Genomic DNA, 19,938 nt, shown 5'->3' on the forward strand with positions numbered 1-19,938 from the left:
GTATTTGTATTGGGTTACCTGAGGTGATAAATTAGTCTATAAATATCCCTTATGCCTCCCCTCCCCCCTAATACTTGCTGTCAAATACGCATGCGCATTGTAATATAATTAAATCCAAAATGGCGGGAGTTACCTAGAAATCGTTTGTTTTCACGTTACAAACTTCAAATTTGTCAAGATGGTTAAACAGGGAATAAAGATTTATGCGAGAGTAAAACCTACGAAAATCAAGACTGCGGTAAGTTAGGTTATTTATTAATTGTGAAGGTGTGTTCTATTGTTTCTAATAGTAAAAAACCCCAACGCTAAAGCATCTGTTGATCAATTATCTGTCCCAAGAAAACAAAAACATTTACATTTTCCCATTTAATTTTAGTTTCTAATATTAATTTCAGTTTTTCTTTATTGAAATGCACTTTGATCAATTTATCGTTAATTCATTCATTTTGACAGCCTTATGAAATATATAATGAGGAAGATTCTGCATGTGTTACATTCTCTGTCCCAAAAGATCTGGCTGAAGGATTCATAAACAACAAGAAAGAGGAGTACAAATTCAGGTGAAAGCTATTTTCAATCGCTATATTTTATTATTTTATTATTTATTGTATGTGATCAACAGTTTTCTCTCAAACCAAGTCTTTTTTTGGCTCTATCTTCCTTCAGGATTCCTTCAGAATTGTAATATTTTGTCAGTAAACATTCCTTTTTTGTTTTATATTAGGTTTTCTAGAGTGTTTGATCAGCAGTGCACCCAAGATGAAATATTTGACAATGTAGCAAAAGGAGTAATTGATAAGTATGTAGTAATGCATGCTCACTAGTGATAATAATTTCTTGCTTAAATGTTACCAAAATAATCAGTCATCATTGTGCTGGGACAAGTGCAAAATTAACAAATCAAAGTTACTTTAAGCTATGGTCTACAATCTGAACTCTTTCAAACATAGAATGGTATTTTATTCAAGCAAATGATCCAAACCCAAGTGGAACCATGAGCACAGCTTACAGTATACAGTGTCTAAATGAAATCTTAACTTTTCTTTTAGCGTGCTTGAAGGATATAATGGCACAGTTTTTGCATATGGCCAGGTACAGTACATGTAAAGTGTCTCATGTAATGCAGCATTAAATATCAGAAAATCTTGGAGGGTTTGGTCATTATTAAGTGCACTTTTCACTCAGCCTAAAGGTTTTTTTCAGGGTTTAATAGTATTTGTTTCTAGTTTTTATTTAATTACAGTAAAAACTGATACACAGGAAGACCAGAGCTTTTTCTTGTTGTTAGGAAATTGAATATATCATACATATCGACATATATCTGAGAAAAGCAAACTGTAAAGCACAGTCTTCTCACACGCAGCCAGCCTGAGTGCTGTTATGCAAGATGTGCTTGTGTGTGCATGTTAGCTCAGTGGTGTACATGTACCAAAGATAGAGGCTGTTGAGTCTAGAAATGTGCTGAAGAAAATGTGAGAAGCCAGAGGAAAACTCTCAAAGATACTTATTGCTTACAACTACTTAATTATGGCTGCTTCCCAAAATCCAAACATATTGATAATCATTTGAACTACATTTTATTTATTTATTCATCCATCCATCCATCCATCCATCCATCCACCCACCCACCCACCCACCCACCCATTCAATCATTCATCCATTTATTCATTTATTTATTTATTTATTTATCATTTCCTTCAGACTGGATCAGGCAAGACGTTCACAATTACTGGCGGAGCAGAGAGATATTCAGACAGAGGTCTCATTCCCAGAATTTTATCATATTTATTTGAATACTGTGAAAAGGTAGGAGTTTTTTTTGCTTGTTTCATGTGCCATACCACAAACACTTCCAAATGTTCTTGATTTGTTTTTGACAACTTTTTGACAAGTTTTTCATTGTGCTCTTTACTGCTAATTAAGCAATTAGGTATTGGCGCTTCACTTTCATTAATGTTTCAATTGGTGGAGTTTGTATATGTGTGGATGTATCAAAACATTTAATAGTTAGCGGAGCACAATTAGAACTTGTTAAAACATTGACAGAAAGAAGTCAAAAACTTGTGTTCAACGTGTCTAACACAGTAAGCTGTATCATGAATAATTAAAAAGATTTTGGTCCACTTATAGCTGATAAATACTTATTAAAGTCATCTTCATTATTTTTTCTGCCATCATAATATTCTTTAAGTAATATATACAGTATGAGTGGCCGTGTTGTATCCGATATACAAACTCGAGGAGTAGCCGTATATTGGATACAATACGGACACAAATACTGTAGATAATTTATGAAATGTCTAGGTTAGTTCCTTTGTGTTTCCCTGAAATTTTCAAGATAAAAGTGAATCTGGCCAAGAAAATCCATCTTAAAGTTTATGCAAATGAACAGGATTCTGTATCTGATTTACAAAACTCTTCACGGTCGTAATTTCTGTTGTGTTTTTCCTCATGAATTATTAATGAGTTTAATAATTTAAAATAGTGTTATGATATACTTCCAGTTACGTCACTACAAACACATATAAGCTCTTCAAGAACAGACATTAAAGAACATGGCTTCTTGCAACACAGCTTCATAGTTTGACATAAGGAAACAAGAATATTACGTGCATTTAGTATGAAGAGACTCATGAAGAACAGTTTCACATATGATCACAGTCCACTACCCCATTCTTAAAAAACATTATTTTGGTAACACTTTATTTCATTGTCTTGCAGAATTCTGAGACGGTTTACACAATACATATATCATACCTAGAAATCTACAATGAAAGTGGCTATGATCTTCTTGACCCCAAGCATCAGGCGTCCAAGTTAGAGGACTTACCGTAAGTACAACAAGACTCTTAGGTGCTGACTTTTAATAGCAATAGACCTTATTCCTTGTGGTGCAAAGCTTTCCCACTACAAACAATTTCTCACTCCCAAGAGTCATTTCTTTGTTTAACGCTTGCACATTTCCCGGGGGTGAAAATCTAGTACATGATTTAGGAATAATGTTTTCCTTTGTTGTTGTGTTTGCCTGTTGCCAGGAAAGTCAGCCTTCTTGAAGACAGTGAGGGCTCTTTCCATCTCAAGAACCTCTCTATGCACCATGCAAGCAATGAGGAAGAAGGTAGCCATTTGAACAACTGAACAATTTTTTTTTAGCTGTTGTCTGCATGATAAATGGTCAACTTAACAGAGGTTCCACTATAGTACCAGAATAATGAAGCCGCTGATCATTCACTTATTCTTTCATTTCCAGCTTTAAACTTTCTCTTTTTGGGTGACACTAACCGAATGATTGCAGAGGTATGTGCAACGTTTTTGACTGATTTATTCTTCTTTGCAACATTTTGTAAATTGTGCCATTTTTCAGAAGTCATTAGAGTATTCGAGTATGTTTAGTACCACATTGAACACTTATTTTCAGCTTAACATACTGTACATCCTGTATGTTCAGATATTTCCTATATCACGGCATTTTCTTATATTTCATTATTCTTGTCCAGACACCAATGAATCAGGCTTCAACAAGATCACATTGTGTTTTTACGATCCATATCTCATCTAGAGAACCGGCTAGAGCAACAATAAAGAGAGCCAAACTTCATTTAGTGGACCTTGCAGGGTAAGTTTGTGGGTGGTTTATTTTGTGAAATGACAAAAATTGCTGTGTAAATACTGTTTGCTGTGAAACCTTTCAACACTGACAGCAAAAGATTTTCATCTGATGCTGCTGAAATTAAGTATCTAATTTTAGTTTTCTTTTGATTTGTTGTTCACATAAAAATTGAATTGGTGGGATAAAAAAAAGAGGAGTGAGACAAAACCAAGATTCTTAGTACTGTGTATATAAAACACAAGAGGAGTGTAGAAGAGTGTAAAGTGTAGATGGAGGGGGGGGGGGGGGGGGACTATCAGATTGCAAAATATCATGCAAGCACATTATTTTATTTATAACCTGAATATTTGTGCTTATTATCTCATCAGTTCAGAAAGAGTTGGCAAGACTGGTGTAGGTGGGATACTTTTAAAAGAAGCCAAATATATCAATTTATCCTTGCATTACCTTGAACAGGTATTTATTTGTACACAAGTGATGTTTTCCAAAAGTGACAAGATAAACTGTATTAAAGAAAATTGCACTTGATTCCAAATATCTTTATGCATTTGATATATTATATAAATCAATATTTATGAACAATGCAGCATCCAATTAATGTAGCATTTCTTGATGGTTCTTGATATTTTGACAGTTCTAATCGAAACAGGTGGAATGAGGTGTGGGGCGCATTTAAATTCTTAAAAGGCGATTCTGTTTAGCTTCATTTTCTGTAAAAAAAATCTACCAACGTGATCCCTGCTCAGCATTTGTGTATCTGTAACTGGTAGAAGTCATGCAATTGCCTAATTGTCATCACATTTTGATTCTAGGTCATTGTCGCTTTGTCTGAAAAGTCAAGAAGTCATATTCCATATCGTAATTCTATGTTGACATCAGTGTTACGTGACAGGTACTTTTACTTGTATTTTATTTAAAACCCTTAATTTACTTACTTACTCACTGCTCCTATTTATGAAGATATGCATACTAAGCAATTTGTACAAATGGCTGAGCCTTTGTTACTTTTATGACACACCAACTAAATTTCATTTCTGTAACGCTAGTTCTTTATATACACTTAATTGAAGAATCCTTGTTGGGTTCAGAAACATAGAACATAAAAGCTGAGACCGAAATGGCACATAGGAAGTATGTTAATTAGATGCACGCTGTGACCGGGGACCCGTTGCATCATCCACTGTTTTTAATATGCTTTTGGCATTCTAAACCAACTGTATGGATGGTGCAAATGAATATATTATAATATAATTGTCATTTCCCATGTGCCATTTTGGTCTCAGCTTTTATGTTCTATGTTTCTGAACCCTACAACGGTTCTTCAACAGTTCTTCAAAGGTAATTTAATTGTATCATCACTCTTTAATCCCATATAAGTAGCTATTGTTTTATTTTCAAATTATTTTCTGTCCAAATTAAAGATTAATTTGGATCGCTTTCATACACTTCTTTTGAGGGAAAACTATGACTTATGGAATCAGTCTTAGCTAGTATAGTTTGGGATGATATAATCAATCTGCAATAGGACTACATGTCTGTCCAATTTGGAAATAATTGAATTCAAAAAATTCCTCGCTTTTTAGATGATTTTTACTCTCTTTAGTTTCCTTTTGGTCCTACATTCTTTTGTATTAATGACTTTGTGGATATTAAACCAGCAGAGGCATAGAATGATGGTCTTGTGCAAATACAATGTGATATCAATAATTATAAATGATTGTGTTTTGTAGCCTTGGAGGCAATTGCATGACTACGATGATTGCTACTTGTGCTGTGGACAAAAAGAATTTAGATGTAAGTGTTAATATAATTGAATGTCAGCGATTTAAGATATTTTGAATTGTTCAATATAAAACAAACGGTGGTTAAAGATAAACTAAAATGGATCAAGAATGTTAAGGTCGTATGTGACTCATTAGGGGTGTGAGAACTGATGATTTAAGATATTCCGTCGTCGGTTAAGAAATCTACTGTATTCTGTTTTCTATTTGTTGGGTAGGGTTAGGGTTAGGGTTTCAGGACATTATAATCAATAATTGATCATCAAATAGTGCCATTTCATGTAGTATTACATTAAATACTGACTTGCTGAACAGGGGCGGATCCAGGGGAGGGGTGCAGAGGGTTTGCACCCCTGCACCCCTCCCTGGTTCGACTTGTGCCCCTACTTCAAAGATAACCAATCCTGTTTTTTCCCTTTGATTCTAAGGGGTGCACCCCTACCTGGGTTAACTTCGTGTGCAGCACCCCTCCCTGAACAAAATCCTGGATCCGCCCCTGCTGAATACACCTTTTTAGCTTCAAAATTGCCCATTTGAGATCACATCACATTACCTTGAGAATTTTCTCTTATGACGAACATGTTAAGATATTTACACATGAAAGAATCAACTCCCAAGAGTGGCATCACGTGGTATGAAATGTGCACAACAAACAGCGAAGCTTATGTGTTATTCATTCATATTTTTATAAATGTGTCGAAAAACGACTCATTGATTTTAGCATGCGCAGTGCAAAAACTAATCGAGACACCAAATTTGAAGGTTTCCTGTATTCTAGATGATATGTGAAGGAAAACTTGTAAATGATATGTCAAGCTTAAACCTTTACTTGTAACAATACTCTCTCTTTCACTCATTCAATTATTTCATTGCATTATTTTGATCATCACACTGATTTTTAATTTTTAATTTTTACAGGAATCAATTTCTACTTGCAAATTTGCTCAGAGGGTCGCCATGATAAAGAACGACGCCCTTTTAAATGAAGAAATTGACCCTAAGTTGGTAAGATTTCTATGAAACAGTCTTAGCAATCACTACACTTTATTTATTACTAACACCATTGATATATTGATATGACTAAACAACCAGCTCGGGTTAGATTTTTAACTTACAATGTTCGTCACCCTCTGACTGAATATTAGGGACCTTTAGGCTGCAGGACGGCAACGACGACGACGACGGCAAGCATACAATAGCACTAATTGCGCTATTCAATAGATACTCGTTGGAATGTACGAAACACTGTGCAACATTGCCGTCTTATGCTGAAAGTAAGACGTGAAATGTCCTATTTTTACGTACTAAAGAGAACGGCTACGCCAAAATCTTATCTTTACTGATTTTTGTCTTAAGTAAAGGGCTCTCAAAATACGCCATTTCACTCTAAAAAGGGGGTGCTTAGTGATTAAATACTAGGTAAACACGAAATGATAATACAATAGAAGGTTGAAGCGCCTCAATTTCGCCGACGTTATCGCTCGCGTTGCCGTCCTGCAGCATAAGGCCCCTATTTCTGTTGCACTTGCAAACTTTTTTTACGCGACTTGAAGTTGTGAAAGGCCCATCGGCCCTCTTCTTCAGTCGTTTCATACAAGGCTCGTAATTTACCTATTACGCATGTTCTTATTTCTAATACATAACACCCGATGCATTTCAGATGATTGCTCAACTTAAAAGAGAAGTTCAACAACTCAAGGCCGAGCTTGCTATTTCAACGGGACAGCAGTATGTCGACGAATTGACAGAAGAGGAAATCGAGAGGTTTGCACCACTTTGCCGCTTGAACTTTCCTTGAAATGTTTTTATTCTTCATGGAAAAGTCCAGTCAGTCCACATTGTCCTTGCAAAGATGGTATTGCGTTTTTCCTTTCCCTTTCTTCCTCCATGCCATTTTTGCTATTTCTTCTTCCTTCCCACACAGGGACTGAAAAAATTGATCGGTCATTTTAGTATAAGGGATCTCGCTCGAGATTCAATACTATTTGCTTAAATTGATCAACCAGCGTGATTTCATTTAACCCCTTAGACAACTAAATCTAATTCATATAGTGGTTCTGACTCAAATTGACAGTAGCAGTAACGACTTTACAATAAAATATAGTACTTGACAAATCGGCCGGCTAGATGAGCCACCCGCCATGACGGATTGGGTGGAACTCTGATTAGCACTCAAGAGATAAAAAAGATATATTCTTCCGACTATAGAAATCATTGGTTCTACCTTACTGTTGGAGAGAGTTAGTATTAGATGAAACATAATTGACTTTATCATATAATTATCCATAAAATACCTATATTTCTCCTTTTCGAAAAACTGATATTTTCACATGTGAAAATATCGTTATCATGTGTATTTAAGCTATTGGTTTATGAATAAAAACTTTTCATAATAATAAAAAACTTATTAAGTTGATTTTATGGATAGTTATATAATAAACAGAATATTACATGGGCGCTCGGAGATACGAAATTTATCTTCTTGTGTTGAAAGTCTCTCACTTGTTTGCTGCGCTCACTCGTGAGAGATCTTTTCAACACTCGAAGATAAATTTCATATCTCCGCGCGCCCATTTAATATCCTCTATTTATGTAATTACATAATTGACAAATTTACCAAGCAGAAAAAAAACCCTTAAAATTCATTAAAGATTTCAAGAGCCTGAGTTGAGAGCCTTACTATGTGATTTATGACAAATCACAAATAATGTCTTTCCGTTTTGTCCTTAGCCTCAAGAGAATTGTATTGAGCTTTATCCAAGATACGGAACCTGATGCTGTACTTAGCGTTGGAGCCGACATGAGAAAGATAAACATGTGCTTCATGTTACTTAAAGTATGTTCTTAAATTCCTCCACTATAGTATACACATATATTAATGTACTCACACTTGTTGATTAAAAGGAAATTTTCTTCTATAACGAGGGTTAACACTCAAAACCTTTTATTAACAGTTAGATACTGATGTACTATGAAAAAACGCTTGTTTGAAGCGGTATTTTCAATTGTACAAAGTTGTTTTGTTGCATTTGTGTTAGAATGTAGCTTTGTCAGGCTTTTTTTATAGAAATTGTGTGGGAAATAAGCAAATGAAGGCCTAAACCTCATTTTCGATTCAAATGTTTGCTTTGGGTTAACACTTTGATTCCACTTTCATCGGTCATTTCCACTTCCAAACAAGTTAAACTTTCTGAATAACAAGATTTTAGCCTTGTACAACAGTCTTTCTTCAAGAAAATAGTTTTTGGCGCTCACTGCTTGAATACGAAAAGAATTCTCTCTTTGTCTTGATCAGTTTTGTTGACTGATCAGTTTTATTGTATTGGACAGCTAACATATTTAACCGTCAACCATTACCCCCAATCCCCCCCGTCACCACTCCGGATTTTCATTTGTCTGATCTGTGAAAAAAATTTTCCGTAACACCATCAATTTCAACCCTTTATTCATGATACATCGATTTCTTGGAGTTTTCAAAAAATGGGGATCATCGCATGCTATGTCAGTAATCGCCGGTTTCCGCTCTATCTTACTATGCTCTCGCATGTTTTCCTTTTATTCCACTAGGGTTATGTTCTTGATAAGTCAAAGTCCTCTTCGCGTTCAGAAAGGTATGTTTGGCTGAATGACAATTATGTAGTAAATGAGGTGTCGACAACCTTGTTTTCAATAATTGTCCTATGCTTGTTGTCCTGATGGGAACTTTGTCCCTTCTGCTTCTCAGTTTCAGGGAGGAGAATGGTGCTTTGGACAGCAGCTATCTTGGACATCAAACGGAAGTCAACAAACTTAAGGAACTGATAAAGCAGCGTGATAATGAAATAAGTATCCTTTCGTCGTCAGTTAATCAGGAGATATACTTTCTTTAGGGACGGACTATTAGACAGTTGATGGTGGGTTGCGTAAATCCCCCCCAAAAAATATCGAGCAAGCACTTAAACCTTGAAAAAAATATCGTGCCACCTCTTCTGCTAGAAGAAAAATATCTAACTGTACGCAAAAAATAACGTGCAAGGGTTGAGCCAAACAAATGAATATCATGCAACCAAAATTCCTGCAACCCCCCATCAATTATCTAATGGTCCATCCCTTAGTCGACGTTCTATATAAGAGTAAGAGCATCATCTCATCAATACATTACTCGTTACCACGACTTTTATAAAACATTGCATTGAGCATGGCCGAGTCCTAGAAGAGATAAATAGATTTAATTGACCAGTTCTATCTTAACCACTAAAAGATATCCTTGTTAGTATGCTAAAGAAAGAGAAAAACCGAGTAGCCGGAATGAGCAGTGCACGTGAACCGCAGCGTAGTTCCAGTCAGCCGTCAGCTGCTATGGACTCGGAAAGTGAACGTTACAGCCATCGAACAGGAGTTAAGAAAAGCTATTCAGTAGATTCGACAATACAGGTATCAGTTTAAATGTATGTGTCAAAATATTACAAACAAAAAAAAGCAAACATGAAAATGCCTCTACAAGGTTTTAAACGACATAGAGCAGTTTTCGTATGGCTGTGAAAAGCTCAATGCCGTAAGCGTGCCGTGCCGTGCCATATTTCGGTGAAGTTAAACCATCTTCTGGCAAATGATTAGACCATGTGATTGGATGGAGAGTAAATTCTCGAGCACTGTGGATTGTCTGGCGTATGCCTTGCCGTCACGAGCGTGTTCGTGCCGTGAGCTTTTCACAGTCATACGAAAACTGTTCTAATGAGACTAAGACAAGTGACGACGTTTTGACGTTAGCTGCAAGTCACGTCGAACCGACTGTAATAAAAATAAAAAGATCTAAATGTAAGAGGTCCAACAGGATATTTATATATCTTATTACGTCGTTGTAATCTAATGGCAGTTTTATTCATTGAATATATATATATATATATATTTATTTATTTATTATATCTGACTAGATTTCTTGTAAATTGAAAAATATTTCCTTAAGACAATTTATAACTGATTCACTGATTCCCTTATTCGTTCAGGATCGGGAAGACCTTAGTTCAACCGACAATGAACCTTCAGCTTACAACAGAAAGCTCCGTAAGTACTCGATAGATGTTTAATTAGTTACATTTAGTAAAAGACGCCCTCTTTGGCCTATATACCTCTGCAAATTGTGAGACAATAAAAGAGCCGAAGTAACTCTTTTTTAATGGACAACTTCGACGAGACGGCGGCCATCTTGGATCGCAAAACATTATGAGGCGCCCAGTCGGCAAAACAGAACTAAAGTGGAGGATAACTTTTAGTGTTTCGTGTGTTTTCTTTCCTTTCCTTTTCTTTTCTTCTTTTCCCTATGGGTAAAGGTGATCAAGGTGCCGTCTTTAGCAGTAATAATGACACGCAATATAAAGAAAAGTATATCATCAAGTCTCATCAGAGGAATCCTCCTCTGAAGTCTCATATTAACTCTACATTTGTCCCCTGGATGGCCCACATTGCTTTGCGATTCAAGATGGCCGTGTATCGTCGAAGTAGTCTATTGGTTGATTATGATGTATTTTTTTAGAGGAGATGTCCGTGGGACGAAAAGAAGCATTTGAGGTTTTCAAGCGAGATTATGTTCATAATGATACTGTGGAGGACCACAAAAGGAGTCTTAAACAAAGGTCAGATTATTACTGTAATCAAATAGTTATTGGGGTGGATTTTCACTCATTCACTAGGGGTTACCGCCTTGTGGCATGGTTGCTCAGTTGATTGGACACCGGTCTGTTCTACGGGAGGTCGCCTTTGTGTAAATTTGTGTAAAAAAATCTGTAAATAGTTAGACCTTCGCCGTGGCTCGGATGTCTCACTGACTTACGTTTAGAGACGATAAACTCAGGGTCTTGAGTTAATCAGTGCTAAGTTGGCGACTACCGTCAGAAGGCTGGTTCACACTGTCGTCAGGATCTGAATGTGAAGCAACAAATTCAGAATCAGTATCGCATTTATCATCTATAGTTGTGAAAAAAGATTCACTACTGAGTCCGCGTATGTCGCTTCCGATTTCAACGCTACTAGTAACATATACCTGGGCCCTCAGAGATTAAAAAGAAAGAAGTTGCCTCTCAGCAGTACCGTATTAAACAGAAATATTGAGAGAAAATACCGAGAAATCAAGTGGAGTAAAATGAAAGCACAGCTTGATATTTAGGATTGATTTTACTCATACGAGATGTTTTAAAGAGCGTCATCTCGACTATAAGTTTGACTACTATTGTCAAATGTAAGCTAAAACGAATCAAGCAGTCAATCTTTCTAAGAAGATTACCAATAATAAGGGTTTGAATCCGATGAATTGAAGACGAAATGACGTAAAAAAGAGTAGATCATTTTTACTGGATACGATGATAGTTATCACTGTTTAAACTATATTATAAATAATTTTTAGATACATAATAAGTCCTTTAATGCTAGACATGTTTCGGCAGTCCAGCTGCCATTATTACTCAGTTTCTGCTCTCAAGACCATTTAGATATATTATAAATACACATAATTGAAAAAACGTTGTCGGGTTCAAAAGAAGGTTATGTCATCAAAGCCAAACAATTATGCTAATTTCATGCGTATTACAGTTTTCCCTACCCGTGCACATTTTATGCATCATGGCTTTGGCATGTTGTTAATCTAGGTCGACCGACTTTGCTCTACTGTGCATTTTTTCATGTCTATATGCAAATTTAGCATATACCAACTTTGGTACTTCCTAAGAACGCGCGCGCTCATTGGTTAATTGGAGGTGAATATCGTACAATATTCACCTCTGAATCTCGGAATATTGAGTCGGCAACAAAATGGCATCTGCCGGCAATCGTTTTGCTACAATTTCCGATGAGGAAATTGAAAAAATTAAAGTAAATGTCATTCCTATCAATACTAAAAGGGCAACGAAGTATGGCCTAAAAGTTTTGCTAAATGTTTTGCGTGAATTTGTCAAGCAAACTTAAAGTTTCTGTTTGTTTGTTTTATTGAATTATTGTATATAAAAATAAGTTACTCTGTACACAAGTTGGTATATGCTAAAACAATTATTCGCCTCAGGCTCAGTGAATATGGAGAATATTTACCTCGCCGCTCGAAGAATCGCGTCTCGGTAAATATGCCCCGATATTCACTTGCGAATAATTGCTAAATATTCCCCGATATTCACTTGCGAATAATTGCTAAATAATATTCATTTCGGAGTACCCAAAATCCTTTTCGGTCTTAGCTTCGATGATATGACCTTCTCGAACCAATCGTACTGAATATATTACGATTCAAATAAACAATCACAACTTTTCGTTTTTAGGTATGCTGATGCAAAGTCTTGTGGTGAGCAAGTCAACGCCTCAAGATTAAAAATAAGTATGAAATATTATTTTAATTACTCAAAAGCCCCACGAATAAATTGACTATGGAGACTATGCGACCAAATGCGTTGCGCGTATGCAGGTTATAAAAAAGCACTAAACCTAAGTCGTACTAAATCTTTTTTTTTAATGATTAAATATTAGTAGAGTACAAATACTAAGTGTATGCAATAGTTATCTCTATTTGGGTCCCGTCCACTCGTATCCGGAAATTTTTGTATCCGCAAATTTTTTTTGCGGATACGGGTTGCGTTCACACGTGTCCGGAAATTTTTGTATCCGTATCCGGAAATTTTCGAAAACGGTCTCCAGAGTGGAAATTTTTGAATAATCTCAGAATACGGATACGTGCGGACGGTCGTATCCGCAAATTTTCGAATACGATAACGTAAACACGATTTTGCGCATGCTCAATAAGAAAAACTATCCGTCAAAGGGACTAGGTACTATCGTGCATCAGGGCGGATCATGAAATTTCTGCATACGTGTGGATAGTGAAAACGATTCGAAAACGATTCGAAAACGCTGCGTGTGGACGCGAACATTTTTGTATCCGCAAGAAAAAATTTGCGGGTACAAAAATTCTGGATACGTGTGGACGGGGCCTAATTAGTAAAATATAGCACTAATCAAACAATAGAAAACAATAGAATTAGCATAAGATAACACTATTTAGTGATATTTATGTTGCACACATTTAGTGTTTGTGCTCTACTATTTCATTTAGTGCCATTTAGGCCCCGTCCACAGGTATCTGGAAATTTTTGCATCCGCAATTTTTTTTTGCGGCTACGGGTTGCGTCCACACGTGTCCGCAAATTTTTGTGTCCGTATCCGCAAATTTTACGAAAACGGAGACGTGTGGACGGTGAAAACGATTCAAATACGCTGCGTGTGGACGCAAACATATTCGTATCCGCAAAAAATAATTTGCGGATACAAAAATTTTCGGATACGTGTGGACGGGACCTTATTTTAAGTACTTTTTAATTCTGTCTAAGAATAAGCTGCGCAATAAATGATTTAGATAAATGAGACTGCATTTTCAGGAAAGACTTTGATGTTGATGTTTAATATTTCGGTTAAGTTAAACCATCTCCTGGCAAATGACTTAGACCTAGTCGATGCACTGCAGCGAACAAGATGCCAAATAAAAATAATTAATCTGAACTCAGTGTCTGAAGAAAGAAAATATCATAGGCTATGATAACCATTGTGAGTTTTCTGTTCATTTAAAAACGTGCAATTATATTAAACGGATGCAGATCTTCAGAAAATAGAGCAAGGTGCGTGAAGCAGGCTTCGTAAAGAAGTACGATAAAAATGCGAAGTATAGTTACTCTTTCTATATAATAAAGCAAACTGTAAGGACCTCCTCTTTTTCTGTTTCCCAACACTGTAATAAAGAAACCACATTTCCTCCATCGGTCTTCCTTATTGCGTGCATCAGAGTGTTTTTCGTGTACTTGGGAATTTAATAAGGTTTCCATTTCTTTTTTCTCTCTGTAAATAAAATTGAAATTTTGATTTATCTGCTCAATTAGATAAACTGAAGACACAGATTGAGCAGCACCGAATGAGACAGTCAATGCAAGGTACAACAGCCACTCAAATAATCGCTTATTATTTCCGCATTACATATTGTCAATCTCTTTTTCTTTGACTTTACAAATTTTGGTTTTGAAAGTTCATATGTTTCGCCTGTCCTTCAATGAGGACCTTAATCAGTGCGTCAGGACGTTATACTTCTAGCCTGCAAAGCAGGCGTTCTTGTGGGTTTGGGGAAAACCGGGGTTTTGTGGGAACTTTGGAAATTTGGAACGAGCGAGAATTGAAACCCAGCAAAAAAGGTCCCATTTTTCTCGCGGGCACGTAGTCGAAACAGGAACCTCAAAACCCCGATTCTTCCTCAAACCCAGCAAAAGAAAGCCTGCTCTGCAGGCTATTATACTTCAAACATATATTTGCTTGTTTGTTTATTTGTTTATTGTTTGTTTAGTAACCAGCTGTTAATTCCACACATTTCAAAAACCAATTATCGATAATCGTAACTACCGGCTTTCAATGCAGGCCTTCTTGATGGCGCCGAAAGCGACCAGATTGTTGATGCGGAAGAAGCCAAACTCAGACAATCAATGGAGGAAGAAAAAACAAGGTAAAAAGCAAAGTAAATGACTTATATGTTGAGGATATCATTACGCTACATGCCGACCAGTTGCTGCCAAGCTCCTTACTACATAGATAGCCTATAGGTAGTCATAGGTTTCTCCTTTGCGCTCCTCGGGGTTCCTGTGCTCAGAAATCCTAATTACTTTCTGGAGAATAAATACGGAGCTTGCGAAGGAGGCTACTACATATCAAGCTGCTATAGGAGGGTTGACAAGAGCGGATCCAGCCAATTTTTTGGGGGGGGGGGGGGGACTAATTGAGTTTCTTCCGTCAACACAACGGAAAACAATAAAAAAAGCATATAATTCTTCAGTTTTTTTTTCTGCTGAAGGGGGTGGGGCTTCAGCCCCCCTTTACCCCCCTCTGGATCCGCCCTTGGTTGAGCTGTGCCCCAACCGAGGGGAAGGGGGGGGGGGATACTCCCATATAACGAAGGGCGGGGATGATCGTACTATATAGGTTGAAGTTACGATGTGACGATAATTTTAGAAAAAATTATAAAGTTAGTGATTTTTGTTTTAAATGATTTATTTTTTATTCCAAGTGGTATCTTTTAGGGCTAAAATTAAACCAGGGCCACAATCAAACTCAGTCTCTCTTTTAGGGACTATACTTATTTTTTTTCGACGATCATGCCCGCCTTTTCGTGGAACTGCTTCGCACAAGCAGTACCACTATGCTATCAATCCATGTTCGTGAGTGAGTAAATTTTACACAGGAAGCCCAATACCACATTTCGAAGCAGTATCAGGTGACCAGATGCCAAGCAAAACGATCAATACCTTCTCGTATCTTCTCGAAAAAATTTTTTACCAGAAACTCTGAACGTTTGGCGGATATAACAACATAATAAAAATTCAAACACGAATTCTGTTATGCTCAGACCTATATCTTGTCAAATCCTATCGCAAAATGACTGAAGCTCGAAAGAGGAAATGATTAAAAAAAGTATGATTACCGCCATTTCGGTTTATACTATTTCTGTATGCTTCCACAGTCTTTATCTTCGTATTAATTATATACTATTTCAACTAATATAAAACATAAAACGACATCATATTACCAAATCAAAAACTCCTTAAATGCATTTTATATTTTTGCTGTAGGTACAAGGCGAATTTTAGTAGCCTTCGCTCGATGAAGACAGAAATCGAACATTTGCAGCATTTGTTGGAAAAAGCGAAGGTTCAGATGCAGAAGGACTTTGAATTATGGTGGGCAGAACAGGCAGCGTTGCACACAACTGACGTAAGTAAGTTTAGTTTGAATACTTTTTTTTTTTTTTGTCTAAATCTTTGACTTCTTTGTGACCTTCCTAAAATAGTCTGTGCATGATGTGAAGAACGCCTGGAAGACTCCACCTCTATCGCCACTTAAACCCTTCCCGGATAGAACAAGACCACCTTCTGCAAAACGTCATCTTCGGACCCAAGATAATTCAGCTGATGTGTCAGGCAAAATGGCGTCAAAGCTTCGAGCAGAGGCCCGTCTAGCTTCATCGGTCTACACTAGTGCATACGCTTCGAAAGGATCATTACAATTTAGTCGAAGTAACAACGAATCATGTGATGACGACAAACTTGAGAACGCTCATAAATCTCAAAACAGATCCCTTTTACACAGGTATGCAGTGTGGGTGTATCTTTAACCTCCTACTTAAAAGCCTTTCAAAAAAGCGTTGCATGAATGTAACTATACTGAGGCCCTCCCAAAGATATGATTTTTAACAATTTTGTTCCCTTATTCCCTAAAAGTTATTTAATGATATCCTTCATTCCCTGAAAGTCAATGACCTTGTTCCCTTGTTCCCTAAAACCCCTGGGAGGGACTCATAGAATTCTAGTTGCCGTACCGTGAACACTTTTTCACAAGTTTTAATCCTTCTCTTTACCGGATTTTGTTTTTTTTCTAATAACGACTTTAGTTCAAGTAATCCTACAACGGGAGACAGTCAAGCAGACGCCGATATAAAAGCGTTTATACAAGCACGACAAAACATCCTGCAGCAAAGAGGTATGCTGTCAATAATGAGATCCGGTCGTCAGACCATTGAAAGAGGAAAAGCAAAAGACACGAAAGACTGAATAAGCAAACTTTCCTGATTTGAGTTGTTTAATTTGTATTTATTTATTTTTAGGAAAAAGATGACGAAGGAGACTAATGGTGACTTTTGGTCACCACTGTAAAGTAGGGCTCAATCCAGAAGCTGTATCAATCAACCATCTGCATGCTAGAGTCAGTCACTTCAAAGATCTGTGAAAACCGCCTGCATAGGTCAATCTTTTTATGAAACAGACTGATTTCAATATTTTAAATTTTGTGACTGATGTAGTTTATCTCAAAGAAAGTTTATTTGTGGTTCATTGCTGTATCATTATTGTGCTAATAGTAAAGTTCTTTCACTCCTATTAGCCATTTTTAAGTGGAGGAAAAACCTGAGCGAGTTGGCATTGCAATGCATTGTAGGGCTGTTGTATGGGACGAAATATAAGCAATCTTGGAAAATATATCTTCGTAACTGAACAGCCCCAGAATGTACTGCAATGCCAACTTTACCCAGTTTTTACCCAAGAGTGTCCTCTTCCCTTTGGGTTCCTATCCTTTCTCAGTTCCAAGACCAAGGAAAGCTCCATTCGTGTTGTGGGTGGTCTACAGTTAGAGGGGAAGGAATTGGACTTATTAATCTACATATTTGTCGTATGTGTCTCAAAATAGCTGGAATAATTGCTCATCCACTTTCCAACCATTTGCTTTATTTCTGTACCTCTATCCCAGGTGGTGTGCGACACGGGTTCGCAAAGCATGATGGGCGAAAATGTAAAATGTGCTTATTTGCTTCTGACCGTCGTAGTGTACAGAGCTCCAGCTGCTTCTTTCGAAACTGAAAATTTACGGTATTTCTGATGTTATTTTCAGAAGTTAAAGATCTTGCAAATAACCCACCCCTCCCTCTCCCAGTAAAAAAGAAAAGAAAAAGCTAAGCAAAGTTCTCCATGTTCAATATAATACGTAAACTCGTACAAAAGTTTGAAAAGTTGAAAAACTTCACAGCTTCAGCTTATAAATGGCTTTGGCTATTTTTATTATGAAAAAGAAAACAGTTTTAGAGTCGTTTAGATTCAAAGCTAACTAAGATAATACTGGCCTTTTGTGATAGTTCAACCAAATAACAATTGAAGAAATAGTTGAATGTAGTTTGATAACACCTAAGTTAAGTTAAATGTAGTTCCTTTCCAGATTAGTTTCTCAAACCTTTTTGAAATTTTCAATCTCTTTTTTTACGAGTCCACTCTTCGAGTTGGTTCCCAAAGACAAATCCTATCAATTGAGACTCCTCATGGTTACATCGAGACATCAGACTTTTAAAAATTATACCTTTTTTGCTGTATAAAAGGCATAATATGTACTTATTGACTGAGTTAGGTCGGGCCGTACGGGAAAATATTTGGCTCGAGGTCATGTCGTACGGACCGAGCGCAGCGAGGTCCGTGCAAATGACCGAGAGCCAAATATTTTCCCGTGCGGCCCGACCTAACTCAGTCAATAAGCATTTTATCATATGAGCCTCACGAAAATAAAAATAATTAAGAAAAAGAAAGCGCGCGGATTCGAGCAGGGCCGGACGGGTTTTTCCGGCCCGCTTACGTCAACCCGTCCGGCCCCCATCACGTGACTTTTTCCAATGGTTTTATTAGAGCGCGCGAGCAGGGCCGTACGGGTCATATGATAAATTCTAGTACGTATAGCAAAACATTACGACTAAAGTTTACTCCTTTCTCGGCTTGCTTTTAGAAAAAGTGCGGTGTCAATCATTAGATGTCACTTTTGACAGCTAGTTGTCCAATCAAACAGCTCGTCAAAGAGGTGAATCACGACTGCAAATGGGTTCCCACGTTCGTAAACACAGTTTTGAAACTAGTAAGCGGCAAAAGTGTGTTAAAAAGAGTATTATTTTATCAAGTACATGATACTGCTGTGTATGTTTAAGGACTTCTTCTAGATTTTTGTCGGTTTCCAAGTCGTAATTTCGGGAAAAAACTAGACGTTGTTAGGTGCTTCGTCTTTTTGTTGTTGATGTGTGTGGCAGTACAAATACACTTGTATACGCTTCAAGTATAACTAAAATATCAGAGAAACTAGAAGAGGTCGACCGGAACTTTTCAATACGTCATTCTTCACTACACTTATTCTTAGTCCATTCAAATCCTAAATTAAATGATTTGGCCTACAAACAGAAAGGAGTTTTAGGAACTTCCGGTAGAAGAAAAACTAAAAGTGAAGCGTAAACAATCACTTTATAAACTTCCCACTTTCAAGCGAAGAAACAAAAGATATTTTATTTAGTTTTACTTCAAACTTCAATTATCAGTAGGAGAAGGCCTATCCTTTCCATGTCCTTGCAACAAGCTCTTAATTTTTAGTTTGGAGGAAATAGAGAGGCTTTTTCTTCAGCAATAGGAATTTGGAAAATGCTTCAACCTTTTTTTTTCGCGCGACATTCGGGGGAAAAATCAGGGAATCTGATTGGACGATGAATGTCACGTGCACCGTGTCGCCTACCACCTGCTCCCTCGCTTTTGACAACAAAAGTCATTTAGCTTCATATCAAAAAATCCATAACGTTAGAAAGAAAGTCACAATTTGATTCATACTCAATAATGACAGTGTCTATATCCGTACCTATGTTCTAGTTACTTAAAATATTAAATCCACTAAATTGAAGTCCCGATTTTGAGGGTATAAAGCTGACACGCTGGAAATAATAGTAAAAGTCCATGAAAATATCCATCGCGTAATATTTGGAAAACGCTCTCACACTTTTTTTCATATTGCAATATGTACGGTGTCTTGATGAATACTACTATCGACTGGTACAAGTCGCTTTGAAAGTTCAGGTCTAGTTTTCGAAAAAATAAGCGGTAAACGATTGCAGATCGAGTTATTCAAGACGAAGTTGTAGCCGTTTCCAATGCGGTTAGGTGTGCCAGACCAAAACTACCCACAGCCTGTAGAAGGCACAAATGTAAAAACGGGACC

The 19,938-nt window shown here is 36.9% G+C and overlaps 1 protein-coding gene across 2 annotated transcripts; it reads left to right on the forward strand.

Moving 5' to 3' along the window:
* The first annotated feature begins 127 nt into the window (after positions 1–127).
* On the forward strand, positions 128–17,309 carry LOC116300536 (kinesin-like protein KIF6). Of its 2 annotated transcripts, XM_031709419.1 has the most exons (27): positions 128–238; positions 454–560; positions 725–799; positions 1,050–1,092; positions 1,702–1,806; positions 2,722–2,831; positions 3,036–3,118; positions 3,251–3,297; positions 3,498–3,616; positions 3,979–4,066; positions 4,423–4,502; positions 5,341–5,404; positions 6,310–6,396; positions 7,052–7,155; positions 8,122–8,227; positions 8,959–9,002; positions 9,116–9,216; positions 9,632–9,804; positions 10,377–10,434; positions 10,904–11,003; positions 12,672–12,727; positions 14,277–14,327; positions 14,803–14,887; positions 16,008–16,149; positions 16,226–16,524; positions 16,826–16,914; positions 17,039–17,309. In XM_031709419.1, the coding sequence occupies exons 1-27, from the start codon at positions 179–181 to the stop codon at positions 17,047–17,049; spliced, it is 2,487 nt and encodes an 828-aa protein (XP_031565279.1). In that variant the 5' UTR covers positions 128–178; the 3' UTR covers positions 17,050–17,309. The 2 variants fall into 2 exon arrangements, with proteins under 2 accessions (XP_031565279.1, XP_031565280.1); XM_031709420.1 differs by lacking the exons at positions 16,826–16,914; positions 17,039–17,309 and having other exon boundaries at positions 16,008–16,153; positions 16,226–16,368.
* The last annotated feature ends 2,629 nt before the right edge of the window (positions 17,310–19,938 follow it).

Source organism: Actinia tenebrosa, unplaced genomic scaffold (assembly GCF_029948245.1).
Source record: "Actinia tenebrosa isolate PJP-AT-01 unplaced genomic scaffold, QUT_ActTen_1.0 PGA_scaffold8__29_contigs__length_14323225, whole genome shotgun sequence".
Taxonomy (NCBI): domain Eukaryota; kingdom Metazoa; phylum Cnidaria; class Anthozoa; order Actiniaria; family Actiniidae; genus Actinia; species Actinia tenebrosa.